This window comes from Cervus canadensis, chromosome 27 (genome assembly GCF_019320065.1).
Source record: "Cervus canadensis isolate Bull #8, Minnesota chromosome 27, ASM1932006v1, whole genome shotgun sequence".
Classification (NCBI taxonomy): domain Eukaryota; kingdom Metazoa; phylum Chordata; class Mammalia; order Artiodactyla; family Cervidae; genus Cervus; species Cervus canadensis.
Genome location: NC_057412.1, coordinates 6,018,750 through 6,038,591, shown reverse-complemented (window position 1 = coordinate 6,038,591; position 19,842 = coordinate 6,018,750). Strand labels below are relative to the sequence as shown.

Below are 19,842 nucleotides of genomic sequence, written 5' to 3'. Positions count from 1 at the left end.
TTAAAGTTTACAGGGAAAAATCAGTGAAAATCATGCAGCTCCCATCTATCTCCTCCCTCCACTTCTCCTCCCCTAATTTCCCCAATTCTTAACATCTTGCATTAGTATGGTACATTTGTTACAATTGATGAGTCCATATAGACACATTATTATTAACCAAAGTCTGTTGTTTGTAACTGTTGGTGGTGTACATTTTATGGGTTGGGACAAATGTATAATGACATAAATCCATCATTAGAGTGTCATACAGAATAGTCTCACTGCCCTAAAAACCCCACGTCCCGTCTATTTATCCCCCTCTCCCTCTCCACCCCTCGTCCCCTCTCCCCAAACACCTGGCGACTACTGGTCTTTGTACTGTCTCCATAATTGTGCCTTTTCCAGAATGTCGTATAGTTGGAATCATACAGTATGTAGTCTTTTCAGATTGGCCTCTCTCACTTAAAAATACACCCTTAAGCTTCCTCCATGTCTTTTTGTGGCTTGATAACTTATTTCTTTTTATCACTGACTAATATTTCATTGTGAGGATACACAAGAGTTTGTTAGCTATTCACCTATGAAAGGATGTGTTGTTTGCCTCCAAGTTTTGGCAATCATGAATGAAGCTGCTGTAAACACCTGTGTGTAAGTGTTTGTGTGGACACGAGTTTTCAGTTCCTTTGGGTAAATACCAAGGAGTGTGACTGCTGGATCATATGCTAAGAATATGTTCAGTTTTGTAGAAAACTACCAAACCAAACTTTGTCTTCCAAAGTGGCCACACCATTTTTCACCCTTGCCAGTATTTGGTGTTGTCATTGTTTTGGGGTTCTGGCCATTCTAATAGCGTATCTAATAGGGTATCTCATTTTGCTTTAATTTGCAATTTCCTAACAACATGTGGTATTCAGCATCTTTTCATGATTATTTGCTGTCTGTATATCTTTGTTTGTGAGATGTCTATTCAGAGCTTTTGCCCACTGGATTGTTTTCCTGTTGCTGAGTTGGATATCTGCCCTTTACCTAGTATGTATTTTGCAAAGATTTTTTCTCCCAGTCTGTACATTCTCTCTTTTTTATTTTCAATTGGAGGGTAACTGCTTTACACCATTATGTTGGTTTCTGCCATACATCAGCATGAATCAGCCACAGGAATACATGTGCCCCCCACCCCACCTTGAACCTTCCTCCCACCCATCCCACCCCTCTAGGTTGTCCCAGAGCCCAGGTTGAGCTTTTTGTGTTATATAGCACATTCCCACTGGCTCTCTATTTTGCATATGGTAATGAAATGTTTCCACCTTCCTCTCTCAATTTGTCCCATCCTCTCCTTCCCCCACTGTGTCTTCACCTCTATTGCTGCTCTGCAAATTGGTTCATCAGTACCATCTTTCTAGATTGCATATATACGTGTTCATATACAATATTTGTTTTGGTGCATCCTCCTAATATTTGTTTATCTTTCATTATTTAAACTCCAACATCCAATTCTTCTGAAGTGCTTCTGACCTCCAGGTTGATGGCTGGTAAAACGTTTGGACAGTTTGAACTCTCCCGGCCTGTTTACCGTCGACTCTCGTTGCGCGGTCGGTTGCATCGTAGATGGGATCAAGTCATCAAGCCCAACAGCAGCTCCGCCGCAGCCCTCACGTTCTTCCGCGGAATCATCGCTCTATCATTTCCTCCGAGTCGGCCGGTGGCCGGTCCAAGTTGGCCGGGTCGCGGGGAGCCGACTGGAGCGGCCGAAACATTTTTGCTGACTGCAGTCATGCTCTCCCGGCCCGCTTGCTGGAATAGACACAGACACGGATTGGGTCACGCTGAAGACATTCCTGTCTTGTGAAGCAAGTCTGTTTGTATTTTAGGTTTGCCAGGACTAATGAATTAAAACATTTGGACGCTCCGCAACTTGCTGTTTATCAATGCCTCTTGACAGGAGGAGGGTTTTTCTTTTGCGCTTGCTTTTTCTAGAAGCATGACAACATCCTGGCTGCGGGAGAGGCAGGGAAAGGAGAGAGGGGTCGCGGAGGGAAGCGGCCCAGGGGGAGGCCCCGCGGGACGCCGGGGTCTGGGGGACGGCAGGTAGCAGCGAGCCGCCCTCCCAGCTGTCCCTGCTGCTCAGATTGTCACGCTGCTATGTGGCAGGTGCGGCCCGCCCTGCCTCCAGCCCTCTCCTCCACAAAGGCAGCGGCCGGCCAAGGCAGCGGCTGGCCCTGGATTACTCGAGTCCAGACACTCGGCTAAGTGAGGTAAGGCGACAGGTGCGAAAGGCCAGCCAAACGCTCAGAGCACCAGCAACTTCACCAAAGCTCTGCTACCGCCCCGAGGAGGAATCAGCCCGGTTCCCCCAGGCGGTGTGATGAAGAGGCAAGTGGGTGCAGGGGCTGACAGCGTGCGGAACTCCAGATCCACCCAACGTTGCCGCCCGCCATCCTTTGGGAGGCAGACAGATGTTCTCCGTCGTGTGGAGGGGAGGGGCTCTCGTTAGCTGTGTTGATCAATTTCATCCCCCCCCACCCCCCACCCCTGGGCTGGAAACCCTGCCAGGGATCTATCTACAAAACCCCCGGAGGCACATTTCCACCCCTTGTGGTTTATGCCTTGGTGCAGGAAAGCACTGGGAGATTTAGCCAAAGGAGGAGTGAAGCTTTTCACCCTCAGATGTTCCGATAAAATGGTTTGGTGATGGTACAGGGTGTGATGATAAGACTTTTTCTTTTGGCTGCAACTTTAAGGGGATTTTTATTGTTTGTTTTGTTTAATTTGAGACAGTCTGTTCTATTCCCTAGGAACAGGTGGCTAACGAGATGGTTGATTCTAACCAGACGAGACTACACACAAATGTATGTCAGAGCTAAGATAAAGCAAATTTTGAGTCAAGTAACAGTGATTTTATATTACCCTTTTCTTGAGTCGAATGTTTCATGTTAATACTTTTTTCTAACTTAGAATGACATGGCTTGGAGTGCTTTATGGTTCATTGCTACTTGGAGTGTTAAATGAATGGGCCAACTATGATTCTAACTGGGTGATAAACAGTTGCTGGTTTTTCTCCAAAGCTATACTAGGTGTTTGATATAAGCTTGTTCTCTTTTCATGTACTGGGTAAGATGATTCCATATGTATGTATGTCTAAATATACATATATCTATATATGCATTTGCTTTGAATCTATAAATAATTGTAAAAACAAAATTTGGTTTTCTAGAACACTATTTTTAGATAGAGAAATGTTATGGGAAAGAATCAGAAACCTTGCTGTGAGAAAATGCCCTACTACAGCAGTTCCCAGAATCTCACTAAGGATGGGTAAATAGATGATTTGTATTTTGCCATTTTTAGAAACATTTTCCTTAAAATATCATTTGGAGTTTTTGGTTTACTGTCTCCATGAGAAGGAAAATAGAGGGCTTAGGGGGATGCTTGATTAAAAATAGAGACGTTAAATATATGGGTTTAAATGACAAGGATATCGTGTATTTATAATAACATCTTTTCCTAGTTCCATTGAATAAAAACAATCAAATATCTTTGTTAAAATGTATTTGGGCTAAATTCTCTTATTTTAACAAAGAAATAGTCATATATTTTCACCCACCCCAACCCATCTTATCTGTAGTATGTTTTTCCATTCATTTCTATCTTAGTTTATTAATTCAATGATAATTTAGTAGGTGGGGTGGAGTATGCATAGGATGTTTTAGGATTTGTCTTTTGCTTATATTGTATGTTGTCTTTTGCTTTTATCATATCTACTTTAGAAATGTTTGATAGACTTATAGGTAGTTAATCAGATATTTAAAGCACATACCATTCATAATATAAGGGGGAATGTCTTTAAGTAGTCTTTGGTATTGAAATAATTAAGTAGTCATTGAAATAAATCCATGATACGATACTCATTTGTTACCACTCCCAGATCAATAATTCAGATCCAGTTTAGGCTTCTGTGAAGAGCTGTCTGATGCCTTATTAAGATTCTTTATCCCCCTCAAAAATAAAGCAACTATGTAAGACCTCAAAGGGCCAGGGCTGGACGGGTCAGTGTAGGGGATATTAAAAAAAGTGAGGTGGGTGGAGATTTTGCTCCATCCTGTAAATCTCATTCTAGATGTATTTCCAAAGCAAAATTTTTTTTATAAGCCAGAAAAGGAATTTTAAATGCAGCAGGTGTAGGGAAAGGAAGCTAGGAGCTAGAAACAGCTTTAAAATAAGAAAACATTGTTTACTAATTTTATTTTCTAATTTCCAAAGGGCTCTTGGGACGATGCTGGATAAAGTGACCATGGGTCTCTCTTGTCCTTGCAGCTGGAAGACCCAGAGGAAGGCCAAGGCTCAGGTGCCCACATGATCAGCACAGCCAGGGTACCTGCAGATAAGCCAGTACGCATCGCCTTCAGCCTCGACAATGCCGCAGGTATGCTCTGCTCTGAGGAAAAGCGCCCCCCTACCACCACCCCGCCTGCTGCCTTCTTACCATCATCTTTTCCACGAAGCGTATTTAAAAATGCATGCCTGGGGAGTTCCCTGGCGGACCAGTGGTTAGGACTCTGCACCCCCTGTGCAGGGGCCACGGGTTCGATCCTTGGTCAGGGAACTAAGATCTTGCATGCTGTATGACCTAAAAAAGAGCATGCCTGGTATGACCCAGTGATGGGGAATGTGATTTTTTTTTCATGCCTTGTTGAAGTGTGGCTTCCAGAAATCCCTCTGGTGATGTATCCACCTCTATACCTTGGGTGGTTCGAGCGCATTTCTTTTTCACTTTCTCCATTTTCGCTTTCTCTTACTATAAAATTCATGAAGCTATAACAATTTCTAAGGAGGGCAAATTATGTCATTGTTCAAACTGCATGAGGAAACGTGTACTAAGAGCTGGCAGTTGGCTAGGTAAGATAAAAATATCACTGTCCTGGTTCCAGCAGCATTTCCTGAAACCCAGTTCCAAATGCTGGTTTCTCGTGGCGCTCCCACACGTCCGGCTAAATAAACAGACTCCGGCGGGAGTGATGAATGGGACAGGTGAGGCGGACCCTCTTGAAATAGTTCGGTCTGAGGTGAGGCTGCCATACTTAGAGCCGTGTGTCATGGCTTCTTCAGTGACCTCTTAACACGCATATTCAGTTGCACCTCCCTCGACAGGGGACCCCAGGTGGTGTGAGGTCACAGCCGTGAGGAAGGGAAGGCTTGGGTTTCTTCCATTGGCATCAGCTTTTGCTTGTAGTCTAATGTCATCCATTATAGTCACGTAATCATACACCTTAAACCACACGATCATTTAAACCTTAGATCTTCTGAGAATTGATTCTTTCCTTCCCTCCTTTTCTTCCTTCCTTCCTTCTTTCTTACGGTGCTCCTGGAGGAAGGAACACTTTAAAAAGTAACGATTGAAAGGGGACAAAGTAATCCAGAGTAAGGATCTGGGCTCTGTGATGTCTGACATTACACAGCCCATTCAGACTTGACTATGTGTGCACAGTCGCTCAGGCGTATCTGACTCTTTGCGACCCCATGGACTGCAGCCCACCAGGCTCCTCTGTCCGTGGAGTTTTCCAGGCAAGGATACTGGAGTGGGTTGCCATTTCCTCCTCCATCAGACTTTACTAGACTCCATGATTATGGGGTGACAATTACCCTGGGGTTTCCGGGCGGTGCAGCCTCCAGTGGCGGATTCATTCTAGAGGGGAAAGAGGTGAAGCCTTGATTCTTCATCACCTTCTCTGCTGACACTTTTCCCGTGGCTACTCTTATGCTGTATCCCACTCAATGTTGCCCTGAAAGACAATGGTGAAGGGAAATCCTCCCAACTGGTGAATCAACCCATCCCAGCTTAGAAATGACAATGACTATCAATTGCATTTGTCTTTTCATTAGACTTTCATTTATACTATTTCTGATCTTTGGAATAACCATGCTTATGTACCTATTAGTATTCTTAATTTGCAGAGACAAAGATTGAAGTCCAGAGACCACACTGTTTATAAATAACAGAGTTATGATTTAAACTCACATCCCTGGACTGGACTGTTTAAACCCTCTCCATTATTCCAAGCTGCATCTCTAAGAAGAAAAAGAAAACTACATGTGTAGGGAGAAAGAGTCTGTAAGAACTCTCTGTACTTTCTACTCAATTTATCTATAAACCTAAAACTGCTCTAAAGAATAGAGTCTCTTGTTAAAAACAAAACAAAAAGAAAAACCAAACAAAAAAAAGAAAAGCTCCTTCTGTTTTTATGCATTTCATAAATGCAAGATTTTGAGGAATACCAAGTGCTTGACTGGCTGGCTCTCAAGGCAGACACATATAAACCCAAACTCCAGGGAGAAAGAAAATGTACAGTTTTCTTCCTTGTGTTTGTGTTCCACATGAGCGAGACAAGTCCTGTTATAATCAACAGAGTTACAGAGAAAATGTAGTATATAAAGCTTGTTTGTTCTAAATAGTATGATTATGTCATAATTTGGAATGACACAAATAAATGTTCCCTCATTTTCATTTTAACAGAATTTAATTTATGTACAGAAAAGCGCCAAGGAGAGGGGGCCCTTGCTCTCTGGGTTGCATGAATAGATTCTTCCTTGAAGTACAAGGTGTACAACTTGTAATTAACTTACCACCATCTTTTGAGCACTGAGAATTCCTGCATACTTTTCATCAGTCAGTTTTGATTGGTTTGTTCCAGTCTCTTTCAAATGTCCCAAGAATGTCCACTTCTGAAATTCATGGGTTTTTTTTTTTGATATGGAAGCTTCCAATAAGGGTTGTCATTTATTTCACCTAATTCCTGCCTCTTACCCTACAGAAGGATGCTCATGAAGTTTTATGAACAACCTTCTAAAATTAAATTTTAAAAAGGATCATGCATTCCCATAGCTCTAGAAAAGGCACCTAACTAGAGAATCCAAGGCAGGAGCTAGAGTTCCCTGTTTCTCCATCTTTCTTAAAATAATCATCTGAGAACACTCATCAAAAATGTATGTCCCATGGCCCTACTCCTACTGCAGTAAGTTCCGACTGAAGTCCAACAATCTGTATTTCCCTAGGCACCTGCAGTTACAAGTGTACAGAAAGATGCTTTGCAGACACTTGGGGCACTCCCTCTGAATTCTTGAGTGAGGAGTGTGTGGAGTCACAAGTGAGACTCATGCACTGTGCATGCCTTTTGAATTCCAGTGCATGTGTTCTATAGACCACACATGTAGGGGGGAAACAAAGGAAAACATCTCATTTATAATAAGTAAGAAAACCAAGTAAACTTTTAAAAAGTAATTCCATATTTTTGAATTTATTGTAGGGAGTAAGGAGAGTCCACGAGAAAAGGAGACATCTTTGTCTGTGAATGTTGACTTGTTCATTTCTCATGAGCCTAATTCAGTGCTTATTCCTCTAGTCATCTTTTATTTTGCTTCATATTTTTCTGAGACAATTTAGTGTAAAAGTTAAGGGCCTAGGGCTTTGGAACTAGTGAGGGGTCGTTTCCAGATTCATTTCCATCATGGTTTGTGTGATCTTGCGTAAATCACTCAACTTTTCTGAACTTCAGTTTCCCATGTGTCTAGTAATAGCTCATAGAGTTATTGGAAGAATTAAATAACACTATATAGATAAAGAGGGCTTCCCAGGTGGCTCAGCGGTAAAGAATACGCCTTCAATGCAGGAGATGTGGGTTTGATCCCTGGGTGGGGAAGATCCCCTGGTGAAGGAAATGATAACCTACTCCTGTATTCTTGCCTGGGAAATCTCCCTGGACAGAGGAGCCTGGTGGGCTGCAGTCCATGGGGTTGCAAAGAGTCGGACATGATTTAGTGACTAAAGCAGTAACAATAATATAGATAAAGCATTTAGCATCATGCTTGACATGAGCTGAGGAGTAAACTAGCCCCTGTGTTTGTGATGACTGATTCTGGAGTATTAAGCAAAGTGTAAACCACGAGGCAGCTTTGTGTTCCCCTACATCTCACACTTCTGCCTCTTGTCAAGGTAGGGTTTATTGGATGAATGAGCTGCAACTACTTAGCAACTCGTTATCCACTTGGTGGATTGTGGGTGTCTCTGCCTCTGATCTTATTAATTAGCTGAGTTTTACTTAGTTTCTGTATTTCTAGCTCTCTGTCAAAGTCTGGTGGGCTCTGCAACAGAGAAGTACAGTAAGATCTCCTATGGGTTTTAAAAGGCAGAGAGATTTGGGGAAAAATCTGTCACCCAGAGCAGATCGGTATAGCTGTGTGATGTGATAATCATCCTGGGCTTGAAGGCAGGTCGGGTATAGAAAGAGAGTGTAGGAAAGATGCCATTTCTGGAAACCAGGTGTTAAAAAAGGAAGCTACACATCTTCTGGGGCTTCCCTGGTGGCTTAGCAGTAAAGAATGCGCCTGCAATGCAGAAGATGTGGATTTGATCCCTGAGTGGGGAAGATCCCCTGGAGAAGGAAATGGCAACCCACTCCAGGTTCTTCCCTAGGAGAATCCCAGGGGCAGAGGAGTCTAGTAGGCTATAGTCCAGGGGGGTGCAAAGAGTCGGACATGACTTAGTGACTAAACAACAATAACAACACATCTTTTAACAATTCTTCTTTTCTCCTTCAGACAGAAATCATGAGCAAAACCTAAGTCAGGAAGAGCACAATTTGTTCAGGAAATTCTTAAACTTTCTTCAACTGGAGCAGAGGTCTGAACTGTGGAAGAGTAACCTGACATTTACTAAGCCCCTCTCTGAGCTGGGCGTTTTGCTGGGGTCTTGTGTAGAAAGTTTGATTGCAGTTCAGTTCAGCCGCTCGCTTTGTTTTAGATAGCAATAAATTAGCATTACCAAGTCAATCTTCAGAGTGCAATGAAAGAATTTGTTTTGATCAGAAGTAGCAGAGTGTCAAGAATTCTTGAGCAAGGGAGTAATATGATGAAAATGGTAAGTGTTCAGTTGAAATAGCCTGGAATGTGAGGATATGAGAGAATGGAAGAGGCTTCTTACCATGGCACACAGATAAAGTGGTGAAAGCCTGGATTAGAGAATGGGATGGGATGACTGAATTCAGAGTACATTTTGAAGGAAGGGTTGGAAAGACTTGGTGACAGACTGGCCTTGGAGATGGGGAATTGATCACTGATAGCAAAATGAGCCACAAGTCTCCAAAAAGACTATGGACCTCCAAGGAGTTAAATAAAGGAAGTGCATTTTTAGGGGAAAAAATAAATACCTTTTAAAATACAATCTCCATTTCTAGCCTAACATTAGAATGCTTTATTAAGTAACATTTAGCTAACCATAACTCTCAGAGGCAGCAAGGCTTGTCTTTCTTTTTTTCTTTTTTTTTAAAGAATATATTTTATTGGAACGTCCCTGGCAGTCCAGTGGTTAAGACTTTGTCTTCTAATGCAGGAGGTGCGGGTTTAATCCCTGGTCAGGGAGCTAAGATCTGACATGGCTCTGGGCCAAAAAACCTAAGTCATAAAACAGAAGCAATACTGCAACAAATTCAATAAAGACTTTAAAAATGGTCCACATCAAAAAAAATCTTTAAAAAATTTAATTTTAATTTATTTATTTGACTGTGCTATGTGGCTTTGTAGGATCTAGGAATCTCAGTTCCCAGACCAGGGATCAAACCTTGATCTTGTACAGTGAAAGCTTGGAGTCCTAACCACTGGACTACAAGGAAATTCCCAGCAATGCTTGTCTTTAATAAACCAATAATATAACTTGTATTGCCTCCAAACTTCGAATTCCGAGAGTTGACTTTCTAAACAGGGACTTTCACGGAGTCAGTTTTCCTCAACAGAAAATGTGCAGAAGAGAAATATGGATCACATCTCTTAGGTTATTAGGGAGAATAACCTGGCCCTTCTCCAATTAGAATTTAGAGTCTAATGGACTTGAGGATTTGATGTTAATTACTTGAGAATTTTCCTTATCTTCAGTGGAGCCAAAATCTGGCACACTGTTGAAAAAATCTAGGCCTTGGCTTTAAAAAAAAATTTCTTATTATTATAGTCAGAGATACTTACTATTTAGAGTCAGAGATATAAGCCCAAGCTCATAGCTTTCAACATTTAAAAAAAAAAATCTGGGTATGATTTCATTAGAAGACATTTAGTTAAAAAAATCAAGACTCACTCTGTTTATGTAAACTGTTTTTTCCCCACAATCGGGTGTTTTGTATGGCAGTGGGAATTAGGTGGAGTAGCTGAAACAACTATCCTTGACTCCAGTTTAACTGCATATTATATGAATGTCTCTTTAGAAGCAAGATTCACACCTGCAAAGCTAGCTCTCAGCAAAACTGATACAGGTGAAGTGCCTCTTGCCACTGTTTCCTTCCTTTGGCTTTTTCTACCTGTGGTACCTTTTGGTGGTGTTTCTCTCTTCCTCCGCAGGGTCCCAAAGTTTCCGTGCTCCCTTCCCTTCACATTTCAATCCTTGTTTTCAGGAAAGACTCTGGAAAACCTCATTCAGAAGCTAAGCAATAAGTAAACGTCAAGACTGACGCTTTTCTCTCTCTCGGTGTGTTTGTGCGTATCCATGGGGGAATCAGTAGGAAGCCTAAGGATCAAGTTCCCACGGGAATTCTACCAGCCAGCTTGGTGAGGGTGGCATTTGAGGACGTGGGCATTCTCCTGAGTCACATTCTGTCCCACTTCTGACCTTACTTTGAGTTCATCTCTGCATGAAGGGACAACAATCAGCTGAAAACCACTCAAGCTCTTAGAAGCGGGGGCATGATCTCCTGTATTTATATCCTTTACGGTAGCAGTCCACAAGCTTTTTGGCACCACGGACCAGTTTCGTGGAAGACGATATTTCTACGGAAGGAGGGGTAGGTTTTGGGGTGATTCATGCACATTACATTTATTGTGCACTTTATTTCTGTTATTATTATAGTAGTTCCACCTCAGATCATGACGTTTTGGATCCCATGTGTTAGGGATCCCTGATCTATAGAGCCACAGAGTAGGGAGCCCTAGTAGAACTTAATAAATACTATAAAATCTATAATACCATATCTATAACCCCTTGGAGTTCGTTCTTCTGATACCAGGGGAAGAGTTTTTGAGACAGCTGGATTTATTGGTTGGAATCTGTTGCTGAAGGCTGTAAAGGAAAGATCAGAATGGAAATGAATGCTTATGGAGTTCCTGGGTGCTTTTGCTTGTACTATCTCATCAATTTAGTTCAAGTGACAACTCTACTGAAAAGATGTTATTATACCCATTTTACAGAAGTGGAAATGTTGGCTAAGGAAGGTTAAATAACTTGTGGAGGCGCTAGTAGTAAAGAAATCACCTGCTAATGCAGCAGACAGAAGAGACACGTGTTTGATCCCTGGGTCGGGAAGATCCCCTGCCGGAGAACGTGGCAACCCACTCCTGTATTCTTGCCTGGAGAATCCCATGGACTCCCATGGAGAATCCCATGTAGAGGAGCCTAGCGGGCTACAGTTCATGGGGTCTCAAAGAGTTGGACATGACTGACGTGACTTAGCACACAGACACTCTAATCAAGCAGCTGATATAAATAATGGGAAGGGAGTCAAAGCCAGGCCCTTGGGGTTAATTTTACTTTATTACCCATTTAGAGGTAGGGTCCAAGTGGCACAGTGGTAAAGCATTTGCCTGCCAATGCAGGAGACGCAAGAGACGAGGGTTCAATCGCTGGGTTGGGAAGATCCCCTGGAGGAGGAAATGGCAAACCACTCCGGTATTCTTGGCTGGAAAATTCCATGGACAGAGGAACCTGGCCGGTTACAGTCCATGGGGTCGCAAGGAGTCAGACACGACTGAGCACAAGCAAGTAAAGAAGGGATCTGAGTGATAAAAGAATGAATGTTCCTTTCAGCAAATGTCTTCCCTAGTGGTCCTGGGAAATGATGAAGGAAAGTTAGTTCTGATACGTTTTCATAGAGTGGGAAAGAAGAAAGGGAGAGGTAAATTTTACTTAGTGGTGTGCTGAGAAATAAATATATTTCCAAAGGGCTCCTGAAACACATGTTTCTGAGTGACTGACTATGTTTCTAAGCTGAAAGTGAAAGTCAAGTCACTCAGTTGTGTCCGACTCTTTACGACCCCACTGACTGTAGCCCACCAGGCTCCTCTGTCCATGGGATTTTTCAGGCAAGAGTACTGGAGTGGGTTGCCATTTCCTTCTTCAGGGGATCTTCCTGACCCAGGGATCGAACCTGTGTCTCCAGCATTGCAGACAGAAGCTTTACTGTCTGAGCCACCACGGAAGCCTGTTTCTAAGTTAAATAAGTCCAAAAATTCTTACAAAAGGATAAATCAATAAGCTTCACAAAATGATAGCTACAGTAATAGTGACTAGATGAGTGTTTCATAGAAACATAAAATCTGTGTTTAAACTTAATCAGGTCTCTCCATGCAGAGAAATATCACTCAGTCTATTTGATATATGATCTTGTTTGCCTGATAGTTTTAGGTACTGGTTAAGGTAACATGGTGATTTTTACTAATTGACAACCTACTAGGTATCATACCAATATCATACCAATATGATACAAAGGTATCATACCTTTGTCCATATCCATATCTCTAGTCCTAATTTTATGGGCCCTGAAAATTCAATGTGTATTAAAGCAGTCTCATCTCTAATGTTTAATAGGTAGAAAACAAAGTTTAAAAAAAGGATGAAGTGTTTCAAAATGATATGATGCTCTAACAAGAACCACGCTATCTATAAATCTTAAAATAGGTTCTTGATGTATTAGTAATGTGAGTTGGCCGCCCTATGTCATTTATTTATTTCTAAAAATAATGTGAATCTTTATTTAGCTTTCAAATGAAAGTACTCAAAAGACTTTTCATGTCTAAGTTAAAAATTTTTTTAAACATTATTTTATATAATGTTTGCTTTGATATGGAAGTAAAGAGAAACCCTTTTAAAATTCAGATTTGAATGAAGAGATTAAACCTTAAAGACCTGAAGTTATGGCCACAACAGGGAAATCTTTAACTTGGCATCAGTTCAGTTCAGTTCAGTTCAGTCGTTCAGTCGTGCCCGACTCTTTGCGACCCCATCAATCGCAGCACGCCAGGCCTCCCTGTCCATCACCAACTCCCGGAGTTTACTCAAGCTCATGTCCATTGAGTCGGTGATGCCATCCAGCCATCTCATCCTCTGTCATCCCCTTCTCCTCCTGCCCCCAATCCCTCCCAGCATCAGGGTCTTTTCCAATGAGTCAACTCTTCGAATGAGGTGGCCAAAGTATTGGAGTTTCAGCTTCAGCATCAGTCCTTCCAATGAACACCCAGGACTGATCTCCTTTAGGATGGACTGGTTGGATCTCCTTGCAGTCCAAGGGACTCTCAAGAATCTTCTCCAACACCACAGTTCAAAAACATCAATTCTTCTGCACTCAGCTATCTTCACAGTCCAACTCTCACATCCATACATGACCACTAGAAAAACCATAGCCTTGACTAGATGGACCTTTGTTGGCAAAGTAATGTCTCTGCTTTTTAATATGCTATTTGGGTTGGCCATAACTTTCCTTCCAAGGAGTAGGTGTCTTTTAATTTCATGGCTGCAATCACCATCTGCAGTGATTTTGGAGCCCCCCAAAATAAATTCTGACAATGTTTCCACTGTTTCCCCATCTATTTCCCATGAGGTGATGGGACAGATGCCATGATCTTAGTTTTCTGAATGTTGAGCTTTAAGCAAACTTTTTCACTTTCTCTCTTTCATCAAGAGGCTTTTTAGTTTCTCTTCACTTTCTGCCATAAGGGTGGTGTCATCTGCATATCTGAGGTTATTGATATTTCTCCTGGCAATCTTGATTCCAGCTTGTGCTTCTTCCAGCCCAGCATTTCTCATGATGTACTCTGCATATAAGTTAAATGAGCAGGGTGACAATATACAGCCTTGACGTACTCCTTTTCCTATACGGAACCAGTCTGTTGTTCCATGTCCAGTTCTAACTGTTGCTTCCTGACCTGCATATAGGTTTCTTAAGAGGCAGGTCAGGTGGTCTGGTATCCGCATCTCTGAGAATTTTCCACAGTTTATTGTGATCCACACAGTCAAGGCTTTGGCATAGTCAATAAAGCAGAAATAGATGTTTTTCTGGAACTCTCTTGCTTTTTCGATGATCCAGTGGATGTTGGCAATTTGATCTCTGGTTCCTTTGTCTTTTCTAAAACCAGCTTGAACATCTGTAAGTTCACGGTTCATGTTTTGCTGAATCCTGGCTTGGAAAATTTTGAGCATTACCTTACTAGTGTGTGAGATGAATGCAATGGTGTGGTAGTTTGGCATTCTTTGGCATTGCTTTTCTTTGGGATTGGAATAGGGTGAGTTAAATTACATAGAGTACTGAATTACTCTAATTCAGTAATTAGAGTCAGTGATCTTGATCTTATCTGTTCTCTTTGGATTATTCAGATGATGAAGATAATACCCTTAATCCCTACCATTATACATATACTCACACATGCCAGCACACACACACACACACACACACACACACACACACACACACACACACATACCCTTTCTCTACCGTTACAACTTTGGCTGAGTTTATGGTGAAAAGATGGAAAGTAAACGTGATTATATTAAGCATTCATTATTACTACTGATTATTTCCTAGGTGCTAGGCTTTAGGCTAAATGATTGACATATAAATTCCTTTACTAATAAATTTCTGAGACAGAGAATGTCACACCCATCTTGCAGAGGAGAAAACTGAATCTCCAAGAGATGTTGATCTTCCACTCTCACCACATAAAGAGTGGCCAACTCGAGATTCAAATGCAGGTCTGTCTATCATACCAAGTGGCCCTGACCCGTGTCCTTAGTGGTTAGGAGTCTTCACAGGCAAACAGTAATCAGGAAAGGTTCTGGATGAGCCTCTGCATTGTGGCTACCACCCAAACTCTTGCCTCTCTAGTATCAACTTGCCCCTGGTATATCTTGAAACATAGTCTCCTGGGCACCAGCACCAGGGGTTGTCCTGTAGGCAGGACAACAATTTGTGGAGGCACAGCGCAAAAATTCTGGGGCTCTTTGTTCAAAAATTACTAAGAATTTCAAGACAGCGTACCCAGATCATTAAGCCAAGTGTTAACCGCCTGGGCGAAGGGCAATTGCGATTGTGCGGGTGCATTCCCAGGAAGCCGGCTCTGACTGCCGGACGTGTAGACTCATTGAATGGATTCTATGCCAGCTGTCTCTCAGCTTCTTGGTTGGGGAGTGGAGTGAGGCTTGGGAATGTTCTCTGAACGTGACTTCTTCCTCTCCTGATGTCATCTTCTCTGGGTGGAAAGCTATACTTGTTTTACCAAGGATTTAGAGTTTGGAAGCCTACATAGACTTAGTTGTATGTAGGATTGAGGACACAGGGGTTGGGGGGTAGGGGGAGATGGTTGACTCCAGAATCCAGTCAAGATGTTGTCTAGAGCAGTTGTTCTCAAACACTGGTTCATAGACATGGTTTGGTTTTGATGAAGTTTTCCTAACTGATGTTAAACAAAGGAAATAAGAACATAGTGTGTGTGTATGATTATGTGTGTCTATAAAGCTCAATTTATCCAATGTTATTGTTGTCATGGGGCTTCCATGGTGGCTCAGATGATAAGGAACCTGCCTGCAATGAGGAGGCCTGGGTTCCATCCCTGGGTTGGGAAGGTCCCCAGAGGAGCCTGGTGGGCTACAGTCCATGGGGTCACAGAGTCAGACACAGCTGAGTGATACACAGACAACACACACACGAGGGCATGATTCCCAGTGTTTTGGGGAATGTGTTCCTGGCTCATGAAGTACAAATGTATGGGAAACTGCGGAGCAGAAGGTGGAGAAGCGCAGGGCAGAGGAGAGGAGCCCTGGGCGGGGTGACGCCACTTATGAGACTCCTTTCCCTTCTTGGGGCCCTTTGTCTCCAGCTCTGCTCTGAGAATCTGGGACCAGATGATTGCCCAGTCCCTTCCAGCTGCAGCATTCTCTGAGAGCTCTGGCCGCATAACTCTAATTACTAAATATCAGCGAGGATTTGGGTTACAGACCCAATGGGTCTTGCTTATCCCATTCATGGAGAAACCCAGAGTAGACAATTTAAGGAAATCTGAAACAGAATAACCACCGAAGCAATCCAACAGCTGCTAAATAGATGCTTAGACAAGCCCATCATAAAATGTACTATGGTATGTCATAATGGTTGGGATACCAATCAGAAAGTTCTATCTTAAGTACCATTGACTTAGTCACATTGTGTTTGCAAAACAGGCAGTGAACATCTGTTTATTAAAAAAAAAAATGCCTCTTTCATTCTTTCCTTTATCTTTCATCCTTTTATAAATTCCTGGGGATACATTTAGCTCGATCCATCAAGCCCATAGTGCCATTTTGAAGAGGAAGCCTATGAATTATTTTCTCAGTGCATTAAAAATGTGATAAAGTGATGTACCAGTTGAGCAGAGAAGCTCAGTCCCTGCCTTGAATGTAATAGGTACTCAATAAATATTTGGTAAATAAATACATTTTAGAAGATGTACTTGCATTCTGATTTTTATCACATTATAAACATATCTAGCAGCTACTCTCCTTTATTTTTTTTTTTTAACAAAAGCCAAATTTGCCAACGGGGTGTCTTACATAGCTACTGTACACTCTACTTTGTGCTTCTGGAATTGTCAAAACAAACCTAACTGCACTTAGGAACTCCGATCTGATATCACTGTCAAAATGTTTTACAATGATTTGGCCAAATGTTTGTGGAACAGCTGTGCTGCTAGTCTGCCTGAGTCATTTTTCTTCTTTCATTTTGGCCCGATCCAGTGATTCATTATTCTGCTTTTAGAATATTTGCCTATTTTTAAAACCAGTCAGAGAAGGCAGCCACTGTTTAAAAGTAAACACACCACACATCAACTTGGAGCAGCTTTGTAAGCAGCTTTGCAAGCCCTGAAATTTCTGGCTGGCAGGGATGCCAGCTAAACCAGATGGCATCAGGCATTGAAATACAGGACTGGCTTTCAAACACGGTCAATTCCTTACATCTGTCTTTGCTTTTCTTGTTTCTGCTGTCATTTCCTGCTTGGATTAATCCAGCCCGATCCATTCCTTAACAAAAATCTTGCCTTTATTTTCTAAAATATTTTTATGTGTTTATTTCTATGTCAATCAATCAGACTTTTTTTTTTCCCCCAACTCTAGGACTCAATCTTAAGCCTTTTCTTGTCTGCAAAATTGTCAACTTGGTTCCATATATGTGCTTCTATCATATATGGTGTATCAATAATGAAAGATTTTTATAATGGGCTTTATTAATCCTGAGTCACACCAGATATTTGCTATTTATTATAGTAATAAAGATGAATAATTCCCCTCTCCCCTTTTTATAGTTAAGCAGGAAGGAGCGTGACTTCACAGGAGCAAGGTGGATTAAGTCCCAGGAAGCCTTGAGTTCCATTCCTGGGTTGTCTTTTAGAATTCTAGAATGCACTGTCTGCTCTAGTATGTCATAGGAGTGGTTTCTCCTCCTAACAAGTGCCTGCTCATCTATGACTATTAGTTGGGGTGCCAAAGAAGAATACTTTGGTTCCCATTTACCCATGCCAAACAGTGTTGCTGGCCTTGAGCTCAATGAGCCGAAATAGTCATGATTTGGGTTCTTGCTGATGTTTAATCTCTCTGCAGGGCTTCCCTGGTGGCTCAGAGAGTAAAGAATCTGCTTGAGGTGCAGGAGGCCTGGGTTCGCTCCCTGGGTTGGGAAGATCCCCTGGAGAAGGGAATGGCAACCCACTCCAGTGTTCTTGCCTGGAGAATCCCATGGACAGAGGAGCCTGGTGGGCTACAGTCCGTGGGATCGCAAACAGCCGAACATGACTGAGTGACTAACACTTTCCTCTTTGAGTTATGAATGTTTTACTGGAGTAAATTTAAATGCACCTTAAACCAAAATCTGTTTTACAAACTATAGGTTTTATAATAAAGGCTACCTCCAAAGAGTCAATAGAAACAAGGACTATTTCTTTTTTTAAAAAAAATCCTGTTTTTTGTCCAGTTCTTTGCAAATGTTGAGATGGATTGAAAAAGTCACAAAATATTGGGCAGAAGTTGTCACTTCTGAGTAGGAAGAGTCCATTCCAAGGACCAGGGGGCTGACTGTCCTCATTTCATGGTGAGACGGCCCTCCAGCCTGCAGCGAGGGTCTTGGGAAGAAGGTCCCCCCGCATTTGTACTTGCTCTCTGAAGCTGCATAGCGTCAGTGGACCTGGGGGCATTGTCTGGTAGGTACAGGCGCAGATGAATTCACCATTGGGACCAAACTGTTATTGTCTGAGGCCACTCTTAAGTGGGGGTATTGTTACACTTCTGTTGTTGTTTATACTACCCTTGGCTAAAATGTACCAGATGCTCTTGAGGCATTTGGCAGGGATGAATCCTGTCCTTGTTTGAATTATCTTTCTGGTGATAATCTTTGGTGCCTTGGAAGAAATGTAATCCCTCAGAAACTCGGAACTCTTTGTCTGGAAGAAAGTGAAAGTCACTCTTTGCGTCTGACTCTTTGTGACGCCTTGGACTACACAGTCCATGGAATTCTCCTGGCCAGAATACTAGAGTGAGTAGCCTTTCCCTTTCCCTTCTCCAGAGGATCCTCCCAATCCAGGGATCAAACCCAAGTATCCAGCTGGATTCTTTACTAGCTGAGCTACATGGGAAGCCCACACTCTTTGTCTACTGCGTTTTATTTGATTGTGTTGTCAACAAGTGGATAGAGGATGCTGCCTTCTGCATTGTGTATGGACCATATCCCTTCTCGAGTTTCAAATAGAACTTCAAAAGTTTTTATAAATGAATTTTGTTATGGTAGTGAGAACATAAAAAAAACCCCAGGATCTTTCTTTCTTATAATTTAAAATAGTTTTGGCTTTTCAGTTATTTGTTTAGCCTGTATTTCATCTTATTCTCATAGTCATACCTGGGTTAGGTGTGGTCAGCAGGAAGAGGACTGGAAATGAATGGTGAGTGGACCCACAGGGCCAGAGATACAGAGGTTCTGCTGACGAGAGGGCTGTCCTTTCATACCATGGCTAAAGGTCAGAAGTATGTTCTTTTTAAAAAAAAAAAAAATCTCTAAAGACAGTCTTTGTTAATGCTAAAATTGCTTTGTTAAGGCTCATCTGGAACCACTACACTTCTATCTTTTTTAAAAAATATATTTTTCTGTTCAGAATTTTCTCATTTTTTGTTCGTTTATATTTTATGTATTAATTATTTTTGTCCACACCTTGAGGCTTGTGGGATCTTAGTTCTCTGACAAGGAATTGAACCTGCACCCCCTGCATTGGAAGCTTGGAGTCTTAGCCACTGGACTGCCAGGGAAGTCCCCCATAGTTCTGTCTTTATCTGTACAGAATAATAGAATGAACACCAGCAGCTACTCACTACTCTAGATCCCATAACTCTTTTAAACTTCCTAGTGAGCGTCAAAATGCTCTATTTCAAGATCATATTGTTCTTGAGAAGCACTTTCTTCTGACTATATGCACAGCTTTTCTTACCATGTGAATGCAACTGGCATGAATTCTTTCAGAAATTCTGCTGTAGAAAACCTGTCCTCTTGCCCAGTGATTGCCTTAGTACAATTCCCATAGTCTTTTTGTCTAAGGAGGTCAGCCTTATTGCTATGGCAAGGATAGCAGCAGCAGATTCTTGAAGAGATTGGGGTAAACCTCTCAGGTTTCCTCTGATGCTTCTGTGGACCGCTTCTTTTGATCCAGCAGCACCTGCCTATTTTAGTTTTTGGCTGTACTGAGTCTTCCTTGGGGCGCTTGGGTTTTCTCTGGTTGTGCTAGAAATGTGGGCTTCCTCATTGTGTCATGGGCTTAGTTGTCCCCTTTGGCATGTGG

The 19,842-nt window shown here is 42.1% G+C and overlaps 1 protein-coding gene across 4 annotated transcripts in view; it reads left to right on the top strand.

The window, feature by feature from the left end:
* The first annotated feature begins 1,964 nt into the window (after window positions 1-1,964).
* Window positions 1,965-19,842, top strand: part of MAP3K7CL (MAP3K7 C-terminal like) — a 47,408-nt gene continuing 29,530 nt past the window's right edge. Inside the window, exons 1-3 of one of the 4 annotated variants that reach the window (XM_043449080.1) lie at window positions 1,965-2,231; window positions 2,772-2,825; window positions 4,291-4,399. In XM_043449080.1, the coding sequence (XP_043305015.1) occupies window positions 2,790-2,825; window positions 4,291-4,399 (145 nt within the window). In that variant the 5' untranslated portion in view covers window positions 1,965-2,231; window positions 2,772-2,789. Of the gene's footprint in view, window positions 2,232-2,326; window positions 2,350-2,577; window positions 2,678-2,771; window positions 2,826-4,290; window positions 4,400-19,842 lie in introns of those variants that run through there. The other 3 variants (XM_043449079.1, XM_043449078.1, XM_043449077.1) reach the window with 3 other exon arrangements.